This window comes from Lathamus discolor, chromosome 2, assembly GCF_037157495.1.
Source record: "Lathamus discolor isolate bLatDis1 chromosome 2, bLatDis1.hap1, whole genome shotgun sequence".
Lineage (NCBI taxonomy): Eukaryota > Metazoa > Chordata > Aves > Psittaciformes > Psittacidae > Lathamus > Lathamus discolor.
This window is the reverse complement of record NC_088885.1, coordinates 103,850,600-103,863,333: the sequence shown is the minus strand read 5'-3', so window position 1 is coordinate 103,863,333 and position 12,734 is coordinate 103,850,600. Positions and strand designations below refer to the sequence as shown.

Below are 12,734 nucleotides of genomic sequence, written 5' to 3'. Positions count from 1 at the left end.
CTAATTTCACACTAGCCAAAAATCTGGTGTGAAATTAACCAGGTCTAATTTAACATAAGATCTTGCACTGCAGAAGCAATTCATATGCTTCAGCATAACTTGAAAGCATTACAGTCTTAATCCTATTACAGTTTCCTTTTTTTTTTTTTTTTATAAGGTCATCTTTTATGAAAGCACAGGACCTTGGAGCTCAAATGCATCCAACTTTGATTTAACAAATCATTTTAATAATGCTCCTTAATGTAGCAAGCAACAGTACTATAATGAGAAAGAAGCATGTATTCTCCACTTAAAAGAAGGCATATTCAGAGGATAATTACAGTTCACAGTTTATAAACCACAGTGTTCCTTAAATTTCTTACTCACTTGTTTCTGTGGCTGTAACAGTTAAATTGTGCCAAGAAGCTACCTCTCGGTCCAGAGGTTTAGTTGTAATGATTGTTCCATTGTGTTCATTGATGCTGAACAATCTCTTTAAATGCATGCCATGGACAATAGAGTATCTGCACCAAAAAAAGTAAAGAGATTCCCTAATACTGAAATGTTCCATAAGGAGCAAGGACATAGAAAGTTATTGTCAGCCGAGAAAAGAGAGCTGTGCATATATACATATAAATGTGCGCTGTAACAACTCAGATCATGAAAAACGTACACTTATAAACATTTAAAATTCACTGCTGCCAAGATCAAAGCTCTTCTTTTTATATAACTAAATATGTCTCAGATCTATATTAATGTGAACTGAATCTGAAATGCATTATTCATTTTTACTTCTAAGTCAGGCTCGCAGCAGGTGAATGACTTCATTGAAAAGAAACAGCAAAAGTGTCACTTGTGAAATGAATAACACTAACAGCTAAGTGGAGGTATAATGGCAAATCTATTTTATCATTGCTGATATGCTCTGATGCCAAGTGAATGAGAAAGACAGACAACTATCTGTAATGAGGTGACACCTAGACAGAGTACAAAATTGTAATGCAAGAGATGACTTCAAATGATTCTAGTGCTCCTGAATCTTCACTGAAAAGGCACTGGATGCTATGTCCATATGTGGACATGCACATGCACACATGCATACATACATACCATTCAAATTGTTAAAGTCTAACCACTGGTCACAGGCCAGAGATGGACTGAAAGAGACACCAAAGATATTGGTTCAAATGGAAAGGATATTTACTAGTATTTTTCATGCCATACAAAAAGAAGACCATATGTCACAGTTCCTAGTAGAGTCTATTTTGTGGAAATAAAACCTGTTTGAAGAGTTGAAAAGTTTTTACCACTCCAGTTTGGAATTCCCACATGTAACTATTCCCTCTCATATTGTACCTTTAGCTGTGCTTGACAAAGTTTTTCTTTCTCCTCTCAGCATTTAGGACTGCAGATCAGATTATATGTCAGAGGTTGGATGACTCTCTAACTTATTATTTATAGCTACATTTTGTCTGTTTTGAAAATCAGTAGAAGGGTAAATCAAGGAACCAGCACAAAACAGTCAGTGAAAGTTCTTATTTGACCTAAAGATTTGACATTTACAAACTTCTGTTTTAGGGATTTACAATTGAATTTTTTTTTTTTTTTATGTGAGTATTCTTCATCATCTCTACCCAAAGCTTGTTCACGGTTTTCTCACATTAGTGTTTTTTTAAAATTTGGTTTTTTTTTTTAATTGCAATCTGATTCTTGATAGATAAGTTTCAGAAAATCACTGTTAGGTATTTTTCATTATATTTTATTATTGATGTAGTGAGGTTTTGTTGCATGTCTTTTTTCACTTTGTTTGAAAACTGGGGTCCACAAGGCAACACAGTTGCTTTCTATATTATAAGCAACTGCTGTAATTTGTGATAGCAATGATTTAAAAATTAGATTCATATGCATGGCATTTCACCCAATAAACATATCTTTGTATTAGAAGTGACAAGCTCTATTTTAAAGAAACTCAGTGATGCAACATACACATCACTGTCTTGACACTATGCAGGCATATTCACTTTGTAGCAAATTCCATCAAAATATTTCAAGCTAGGAAGTCATAGATTGCACTATGTGTAAATGTTTCAGAGGAGCTGTTTCAGTCATCTAAAGAAACCACAGAAAAAGCTCTTTTTTAAAAAAAAGAAGTATATGTACATTTTTATTTATTCTTATTTAATTTAATCTATTACCAGTTTATTTAATAATAGTAAATGAATGTAAAATCATAACAAATGACCTTTCATTGACTAAACATTTGAAACCATACTTATATATATATATATGCACACACACATAGAATCATAACATCATAGACTCATAGAATGATTAGGGTTGTAAAGGCCTTTAAGACTGCCTAGTTCCACCCCCCCTGTCATGGGCAGGGATGCCTTGCAGTAGACCATGTCGCCCAAGGCTCTGTTCAACATATATATGTATTTCTTCTATTAGGAATCTACACACCATAAATTATTTTGTGGCTCATCCATTTGTCCCTGCACAGTACATAGTGACATTAAGCAGCTCAAGAAGCTGTTGTAGTTATAAACCCCATATTAAAGATTAATTACCTGCTTTCTCCCTCAAGAGACAGCAAAATTATTTTGCAAAATTAAAAGCCTGGGGGGCTCTTTCTATATAATATCTCTATGGGGCAATTGTGGTAGATGTAAGGAGATAGTAAATTTTTAGTCATGCTGAGTTGAGCAGATGCCAGAGGAGCTGCATCCTCATAGATAAGCTAAGGAAGTGTGGGCTTGACGATCAAGTAGTGAGGTGGATCGAGAACTGGTTGAAAGGAAGAAGGCAGAGAGTTGTGGTCAATGGCGCAGAATCTAGCTGGAGGTCTGTGACTAGTGGAGTTCCTCAGGGGTCGGTGCTGGGACCGGTGCTGTTTAATATTTTCATCAATGACCTGGATGAGGGAACTGAGTGCACCCTCAGCAAGTTTGCTGATGACACAAAACTGGGAGGAGTGGCTGACACACCAGAGGACTGTGCTGCCATTCAGCGAGACCTGGACAGGCTGGAGAGTTGGGCGGGGAGAAACTTGATGAAATTTAACAAGGGCAAGTGTAGAGTCTTGCATCTGGGGAAGAACAACCCCATGTACCAGTACAGGTTGGGGGTTGACCTGCTGGAAAGTAGTGAACGGGAAAGGGACCTGGGGGTCCTGGTGGATAGGAGGATGACCATGAGCCAGCAATGTGCTCTTGTGGCCAAGAAGGCAAATGGCATCTTAGGGTGCATTAGAAAGGGAGTGGTTAGTAGGTCAAGAGAGGTTCTCCTCCCCCTCTACTCAGCCTTGGTGAGGCCGCATCTGGAATATTGTGTCCAGTTCTGGGCCCCTCAATTCAAGAAGGACAGGGAATTGCTTGAAGGAGTCCAGCGCAGAGCCACAAAGATGATTAAGGGAGTGGAACATCTCCCTTATGAGGAGAGGCTGAGGGAGCTGGGTCTCTTTAGCTTGGAGAAGAGGAGACTGAGGGGTGACCTCATCAATGTTTACAAATATGTAAAGGGTAGGTGTCAGGATGATGGAGCTAGGCTTTTTTCAGTGATATCCAGTGATAGGACAAGGGGCAATGGGTGTAAACTGGAGCATAGGAAGTTCCACGTTAACATCAGGAAGAACTTCTTTACTGTAAGAGTGACAGAGCACTGGAACAGGTTGCCCAGGGGGGTTGTGGAGTCTCCTACACTGGAGATATTCAAGGCCCGCCTGGACAAGTTCCTGTGTGATGTACTGTAGGTTACCCTGCTCTTGCGGGGGGGTTGGACTAGATGATCTTTTGAGGTCCCTTCCAACCCTTGGGATTCTGTGATTCTGTGATTCTGTGAGCTGTTCTGTGTCTCCCTCCCAGCAATGAGTCCATCTCTCTGAATCTCCAGATTATTTGGAACAGACTGGAATACCTCCAAGCACTTATAAGGTTTGGCTGTGGTACCATAGCTCTGGTGCTGTGCTCAGCCTCTTCCAGACCACTGTCTAAAACATTGTTCTGTCTCAAAGTGACTGCAACAATGCACAAAGTTCATTTATATAGATTTCTGGCTAGGGGTCAGGATTTAACTTATTGTACTGGTTTTGGGTGGGATAGAGTTAATTTTCTTCATAGTAGCTTGGATAAGGCTGTGTTTTCATTTGTGACAAAAACAATGCTGATAACACAGGGATGCTTTGATTATTGCTGAGCGTTTCTTACACACTGCCAATGTATTTTCTGTTTCTTATGCCACCCCACCAGGGAGCAGGCTGGGTGTGCAGAAGAAGCTGAGAGGGGACACAACTGGGACAGCAGACCCCAACTGATCAAAAGGATATCCCTTACTAATGACACTGTGCTCAGCAAAAAAACTCGGAGGGGCTGGGTATTGGCCACCTGATGGTAAGCAATTGTTTGGGGAATTGTTTTAGCATCACTTGTTTTCCTTGAGGCTTTGTTGTAGCTTTTTTTTTTCCCTTTTGTTGTTATAATTGTTTCTTGTTGTTGTTGCTATTATTATTATTATTATTAAACTCTCTTTATCTCAACCTATAAGTTTTCACACTCCTACCCTTAAGATTCCCTCTTGCATCTCAGTATGTGGGGAGTGAGCATGCAGCTGTGTTGTTCTTAGAAGCCTACTGGGGTTAAACCATGACACCTAGAATAACCTAGACTATCACAATGAAAGCATGATTATGTGTGATCATGAACCAAGGTCAGGAACAGAAACAGCCTTTGGAAATCACAACCGCATTTATGTTTGAGGCCTGTTCGTATTTAAGTTAGGTACCTGATTGGGGAGTCATCATCATCTGGATCTCTAGCAGTTACAACACCCACCAGTGAGCCTCTCTCAGCCCCTTCAGCAATCTCCATCACATAATTCTCCATGGTGAAAACTGGAGGTTCATCAGCATCTTCTACATTAATTTTGACAATAGTTTTGTCTTCAAATGGTCCTTCTTTCAGAAAACGGTCATCAATGTACCTATTTACAACTTTTGCTTCGATACTGTATCTCTTCTTACTTTCATAATCCACTCTCTTAAGAAAGAAAGAGAGAAGTAGAGCTGATTTTTGTTTCACATTTGAATAAAATACAGTTCAGGAAGTTGCGTGATATTAAACGCAAAAAAGCGCTACCCTTCTTTTTGGGAATTTTTCAAAAGGAGGTTTTTTTTTCAGTTAGAAACACTTTAAAAAACTGTGTTATGCCATTTTTTTCTGCTTTCACATGCAGGCTGGCTTTAATGTTACAATTAAGCAACACTGAAAAAAGCCTTTCTGTAGAATGGCACCCCTAAGAAAAACAACTTTTATTGATGCTTGGTTCACTAAGGTTAAAACTGATGTAGGTGTAAGTTTAGCGAACACTGTTGTTTACTTTCACATAAACAATGGGTCAGTTAATCTGTAGGTGTTAAGATGATAATGTTAAAATTTAGCCTTAAAAAGAAATGAATCCCAAACAACAACGAGTGTTTGATAAAAATATTATTATTAATAAGCACATTTCTATTTTATACAGTCATTAATTTCTGTAATTAAAAAAAAAAAAAACAAAAAAAAAAACCCAAAAACAAACAAAAAAAACCCCCAGCAAAATAAATACCTTCCTGTGTTGTAATAAATTCAAATAGAGAACAAAACAAAACCCCAAACTATCAAATTTATAGCACTCAGTTCTTTGGGGTCCTGAATCTCGCTAGACTATCAATCTCTATCATCATTTCAGATGATGACCCAGAAATCTTCCTATTTGATTCTAAAATAAGTCACATGGTATCAAAGCCTCTTAAATATCTTAATTAATAAACTGGTATCTTTTTTTGAGACAAGTGTCTTTTCAAAGCTACGCCATAACAAAAACATCACTGATTATAATACTGTAATACATTCCAGCTTCAGTTAAGTTTAATAAAAGGTGTTCGAAGTGGGGAAATATTATGCACAACTTATTGATAAAGATTTTACGAATGGTGCACAGAAGAACATTTTCTCACAATGGGACTATACTGTTGCACAGACAGGAATAACATTAAGGTACTTTGACTGTCACTATTGTATTCAGCAGTAATGAGTCAAAAGAAAAGTAAACAGAAAGAAAAGCATCTTTCTTTTTATTTCCCCAATACCCTAATCAAATCACAAAGGCTTAAGAAACATATAGTAGAATGCAAAACAATAAGCCTGTTTTAAACATCCAGATTGCTTAAAGAGGGTCATTCCACGATTCAGAGGTTTTTTAGGTTTCTGAGATCTTACCTTTTTCAATAAGATGATTCCTTCTTGAGTCTCATTGTTAGTAATGATGTCAAAAACATCTGAACTATCTCCTTCAATGGAATAGTTCATGGCTGCGTTCTCCCCTATGTCACTGTCTTCTGCGAAGACTTTGCCTACAGTAGTGCCCACAGGAGCCTCTTCAGAGACACTCATATAATAGAGTCCTAAACAAATAAATGCCACCACAGTTTAGTGAACCGCCATCGTTAATAGGTGCTGTAGCTATGATGGCCTAAGGATCTCAGAGAATTGGGTAAAGCCAAGACATATTTTAAAACGAGGATGGTGAAATATTGGAACGGGTCACCCACAGAGGTAGTAGATGCCCCATCCCTCGAAACACTAAAAGTCAGTCTGGACAAAGCTCTGAGCAACCTGGTGTGGTTGAAGATGTCCCTGTTCGCTGAAGATGGGTTGGAATACATGACTTTTAAAGGTAATTTCCAACCGAAGGGTTGGAAAGCTGTGATTCTTTTCTATGATTCTATGAACCAACAGGGTGAAAAAAGAGGGGAAGGCAGCACCTCCCTACTGCATTTCACTAGTTCTTCCTGATAGCACAGATAGCAGAGAAGGTCAACTCATTTGCCAAGAATTTTACAGTATCTGTCGGAAAAGAATGAACAAAGGAGAAAAAGAAACAAGGTGAGGTAAAATGGTACTAAATATCCTGTAGCCCAGATTTTAGGCTTAGATGAAGTAAACTGTATGGAAAGCAGTTTAGCAAGTCATTTATCTCCAAAGCCTACTGATAAAAACAGCAGGTCTGAGGTCTTTTGTAATGATAGGTTTCCTTTTCAGTTTTGAGCTTTGTATGGAATTCATTCTATTTTTATTTAAATCTATATACTGAAGTCAAAGCACACACCTTCCAGTGAACTTAACGGAGTTATAGTATATCTAAATTTCCTCAAGACTTCAACTATTTTAAGTAGCCTACTCACGCTGTTGAAATTTAGGTGGATTGTCATTGATGTCAGAGAGGTTGATGGTAACAGTGGCTGTTGCTGAAAATGACCCTGCTTGCCCAACCATATCTTTGGCTTGGATGATGACCAAATACTGATCTTTTGTTTCTCTATCCATTTGGGAAGCCATTCTGATGACCCCTAAAATCAAAAAGTATAATATAACAGCAAATAATAGTCCCATTTTTTCCCAATATCTCACCATACATTATGACTATAAAATGCATCATTTGATGCAGTTATTAATTGACATGCACAGTACACTGTCCTAATATTGAGAATTAGTATTCATGGTAACATTTATGCTGTATGATAGATACATTCTGCACACTTTGAAACATGGGGAGTAAAACATAGCATATCTCCTCCATCATACATAACCATCTTTCTTCACCAGGGTCATGGTTTAAGCTCATCTGGTAACTCAGAACCACACAGCTGCTCACTCATTCCCCCCCTACCTTCCTTCCCTTGCTTCCAGAGGGATGGGGAGGAGAATCAAAAGAATGTAACTCCCATGGGTTGAGATAAGAGCAGTTCGGTAACTAAGGTATAACACAAAACAACTACTGCTACCACCAATAATAATAATGATAATGGAAATTACAAGGGAAGAGAATAGAACTGATCACCCGCTGACTGATATCCAGCCTGACACGAGCGGTGATGTAGCCCTTCTAGTTAACTGCTCCCAGTTTATATACTGGGCATGATGTGCTGTGGTATGGAATACTTCTTTGGTCAGTTTGGGTCAGGTGTCCTGTCTCTGCTTCCTCCTGACTTTCCCTCCTCTCTGGCAGAGCATGAGGCTCAGAAAGTCCTTGGTCAGAGTAAACATTACTTAACAACAACTGAAACCGTTGGTGTTATCAGTGTTGTTCCCAGGTCGAAAGTCAAAACCACAGCACTGCAGCAGCTACTAAGAAGGAGAAAAATGAGTGCTACTGCTTAACCCAGGACAACCAGAAATCAGGATTTTTGGAGGGATATCACATATTTGTAGTTTCTCTAGCACAAGAAATAAGAATTGTCCTGGGTTCAGCAAGTAGGGGGAGAGTGAGCGAGTGACTGAGTGGTTCTGGGTTGCCGGCTGGGCTTAAACCACAACAGAATGTCACATAATGAGTCATAGAGCTGATAATCCAGAATTTTTCCTAGGTCCACTTGCTGGATGAGGCACTCAGAATCCAACTCATTTCCTTAGCAAGATAATTTTCTAAATAAATTTTTAGTTCTTCAGACAGAAAAAAATTCAGAGAAAGAATAGATTGTTTTTTAAATCTATGACCTATGCAAAGATGTATAAATGTAAGGTAGTATAAGTTGATGTTTGTGTCAAAATGAAGACATTTTTGCATCCATTTTATGTTAGTTTATTAATGTTTTCAAGTTGCAAGATCATTTGTAGTACCTGTTTTTGGCTCCACAGAGAAATAAGGCTGTCCCTGAATGAGACTGTAAAGTAGACGGGCACTGTTTCCATAAGAAGGATCATCACCATCTGTAGCTGTTACCTGTATAACTGAAGTACCTTAAGGAAAAATAAAATAGACTGTTCTTATTGTCTTCTTGTATAAATTACAAAATGTAAGATCTTTTTTTAAAAAAAAGCTTTTACTATACCAGTTATATTACCAAAATGTCCTGAAAATTTACAGGAGCTAATGGCATGTTCTAAAATTTATCATTAAAAAGGGAAAATAGTTCCTCAGCAACTATTCTTGTTTCATTCAAATTTTCAATGAAAATGTAAATAAATAGCATATGACTTTTCAGCACTGTATGTTGTTTGAAAAATTACATATCTTCTGATATGTGAATGGAGTACAGAAAATTGTTTCTCTTCCCCTTGTATATTCTTCAAAGTATTTTATGGAAGTTTCCCATGGGAATAAGAAAACACAGCCACTTTATCACCAGTAGGCCTACTGATGGTAAAGAAATTAATTGCTAGCAAGCAAAGCAGCCAAGAAGTATAACAAGGCTCTGATAATATTTTTTATGCTTGAGACTTTAATGAGCCTGTCCCATTGCAGAATCTGTAGTGCAAAACTGCAGCAGAATCAATCTGCAGAACTTGATTTTATCTCTGGCTGGAAGCTGGCTATGTCCTAAATACAAGACTGACAGCAATCTCATGGTACAATCAATACCATGAGATTGGAAATATTCACAGTAACATAATTTTGAAAGGTAATCATTATTTTTGTCTTTTTTCCTCACTTAGGTTCTGCATAAGGATACAAATATCACTTCTTGTAAATAACGCAGGTACTCAGGCTACTTTCTAAAACTTTCTGGCATATGTTCATATGGTTGTAATTGCTTAGTAATATAGCTGGAGGAGAAAAAAAGAAACTATGGCGTTCAAAGAGTTAGATCAGAAACATAAACTCAAGGTTGATACTTATCTCCAGTAAAACAAATATATTAATTTCTGAATTTTCCAGCAGTTTTACAGTTTTATTTTTAAATAGAAATTAAGAAGGCTTTCTCATATAAGGATATGTTGAATGAAATATTTTGATTATTAAAAAAAAAAGATCTTTTGTATTTTCTCTCAGTTTATTCAACAGCACTGGAAGTGATTCCATAATGCATGTTATCTTCTCTCAGTATAGATGTAAATGAAAATGTTACAAATTGCCACTATCTTTTGGAGTTATATGTCTTTCAAAACATACCTACAATACCGAGCTTTTGACATATAGGTATGAATCAAATATGTGCATAGATGTATACATATATACACTGTTACTTATTCCTCTGGGAAAATGTTAAATTTAAAATGAAAGATTAATATTTAATCAGGGCACATATATGATTCAGAAATAACAGTATTCTTTAATAAGACTGAATGGTAAAGGAAATCTTCAACTACAAAACAGTTAGTTTTGTGTCAGCTACGGTCTATGGAAACTGTTCTAATACAGGAAATTCATCCTGTAAGACAATTTAATATTACCTGAATGCAGTCGCTTTGAAAGAAAAAAACAAAAGGAGTACTAGTAAGGGAGTAATGAATAATAGAAGAAGAACAGCCTGTTATAAATGCCTTTTTTTACTAAATAAACCCAGACACCCACAACTATGTTTAGAAATTGACTTGTTTACAGCACCACATTTAATAAATCAGGAACAAAATCCAGCATTGTAGGACTGCAATGTTATCATTACAGCTTTTGTGCATCTCACTCATTTAAAGGTAGATACATTTTCTGCATGATTTCTAACCATGAGAAAGAAATGTTGAATCTAAACCAGCTTTTGCTCCTTCTCTAAGCCTCAGCTTACATTTCTGCTTGCCTGTTGACTCTTCCAGAGTATAGCAGGAGGCAGAAGCATGGAATTTGCCCAGTTGGGCTCAGTGAGGTGCAGCTGTTGGATATAATGGAAAGCTGAGCAGGCAAGGGGCACCTGGGAAAGAGGGAGATGACCCAGAGGAAAAGCAATAGCAGATGTCTTATGGTCTTAGGAGGAAGACTATTTTTAAACAGAAGAGGCCATAGATCATCTAAAGAGAGGGCATAGTTTTCCCACATATTTTTTTATGACAAAGATTTCATGGTCACTATATGAGACTCTACATTACATATAGACTATGTAGTAAGCAGAAGAAAAATGCTATCCTGGGTTCAGAATATGCTTTTATTTTTTTATTTTTCACTGCCGTGAAGCCTGTTTTTCTTTACACAGTTAGCCTGCAGAAAAAAAAAAAAAAAAAAAGCAAACCATTTACTGAATGGAATCATATTTACCTATACATTTCTATTTTAGTGATAGAAATTACAATGCTAATGTTATGTAGTCAGAAACTCCAAAAAGCCATTTTTTGTAACTCCATGATTGGAGAAGAATAATTGATCTGATACAAACAATATCTTTAAAGCAACCGATTAACACAGAATCATCCCACAAAAACAAAAAACCCCAAATAAACCCCAAAATCCAACTCTTGTCAATGCAGGCATGACATGATATAATTGACAATTGAACTATGATACAGTTTCACAACATGTATGTGAAAATAGACATCATGGCATGGGCAAATTAACTGTGTAGGCTTTCAAATGTGTTTTTGAATATGGGAGTGTGTGTGATGCTGATGTAAAGTGTAGTCCCAAATATGTGGTTTTCTCCATAAGTAACGTCTTAAACTGGATAGTAAACATGCTTACTCATTTATTGCTTTTTAGTGTCTTGATTTAAGGCAAACTACATTTTGCTGATTGCTGTATAAGATTTTTCTTTATATTTCTGAAGCCTTTGTTTTACCCTTCTTGGCAAAACATTAGTGCCACTTACATATTGCAACCCATTAAGTAGACTACAGGTCCCTCATATGGCAAATTGTTATTAATTATTCTATCTGGACCTTGAAATCTATAAAAACATTAAATACTGATGTATTATTGCATGTGAGTCTTAACCATTTTGTCAGACATACTGCATTAATACAAGTTTAACAGGTATATCGAAGATACTTGATGGATAATTGTACCAAATGGCTGAGGGAAAAACACAGCCCTGTGTTATCAGAAGGGTCTATTTGCTGACACACTTTTCATTTACTGTGCCACTTGCATATAAAATTTTAATAAAATTTAATACTGAATATAAAAGAAAGAAAAGAAAGAAGTAAAATGTACTTTAATCTGTTGGCCTATTTGTGTATTTATATTGATATTTCTGCTTAACTTTAGGCAAATTTTTCTGCATCGAAAATTTTTCTGCATTTTCTGTTTTTTTTGTGATTCTCTGAGGCAAGTGGCCAGCTGCAAATAATTCTATCATCTTTGCTTTCTTAGCTTCAGACAAAATGTTCACTAACAGTGAACTGCCTTCCCAAGTACTGATCACACTTCCTGAGCATGTTTTCTGTGAGGAAATTGCTAGGAGATTTCAGATCTAGCATCAGTGAGTTGAACTGCTAGAGAGCTCTGAAAAAGAGCGAAGTGCAAGTCTATTGTACTGTATAAACTAATTCCAGTCTACATCATCCTTTATGCAAGAGGATATTCTATTTTACTGGGAGAAAAACACTGATATTGATGCCATCATGGCACCAATACTGCGAATTTTCATTGGTTATTGTTTCTATATACTGTGAGCTTATACTGTGAGCTTAAAATTTTCCATGTAAAGATTAGTGCTTTAAGATGCACACTGAAATAGGTTTCACCTCAGAAGTGCAGTCCCTATTCTCTGAAAAACAGAGTAAGTGAGCCCGGAGAAGTCCTCATGGCATCTGGTTCTGCCGTTCATGCACTGGAGCTGACCACTATTAAGGTATAAACCGTTATACACCACTCCACTTGCATTCTATATGCCAGATATACACAGTAGTACACCAGTAATGTAGTGGCATTACATGGAAAAGTAGGTAAAAGAACGATCTCTGAAATAGCTACAGTATTAGTGCTGGAGAGGTAAAACATAGAAGGAGCAGTGTAGAAAATATATCAAGATCCATAGGACTGACTTAGATTCACATACTATACACTGGATG

At 36.9% G+C, this 12,734-nt stretch overlaps 1 protein-coding gene across 5 annotated transcripts in view; it reads right to left on the bottom strand.

The window, feature by feature from the left end:
* The window catches only part of CDH19 (cadherin 19), a 73,902-nt gene that overhangs the window by 20,667 nt on the left and 40,501 nt on the right, over positions 1-12,734 (bottom strand). For all 5 annotated transcript variants that reach the window (XR_010610120.1, XR_010610121.1, XM_065667925.1 and 2 more), the window contains 5 exons: positions 8,637-8,756; positions 7,202-7,366; positions 6,237-6,421; positions 4,762-5,015; positions 367-503 (listed from right to left, as the gene is read on the bottom strand). Coding sequence is in view for 3 of the 5 variants with exons in the window: in XM_065667925.1 (XP_065523997.1) it covers positions 367-503; positions 4,762-5,015; positions 6,237-6,421; positions 7,202-7,366; positions 8,637-8,756 (861 nt within the window). In the remaining 2 variants the exon portion in view is untranslated. The remainder of the gene's footprint in view (positions 1-366; positions 504-4,761; positions 5,016-6,236; positions 6,422-7,201; positions 7,367-8,636; positions 8,757-12,734) is intronic.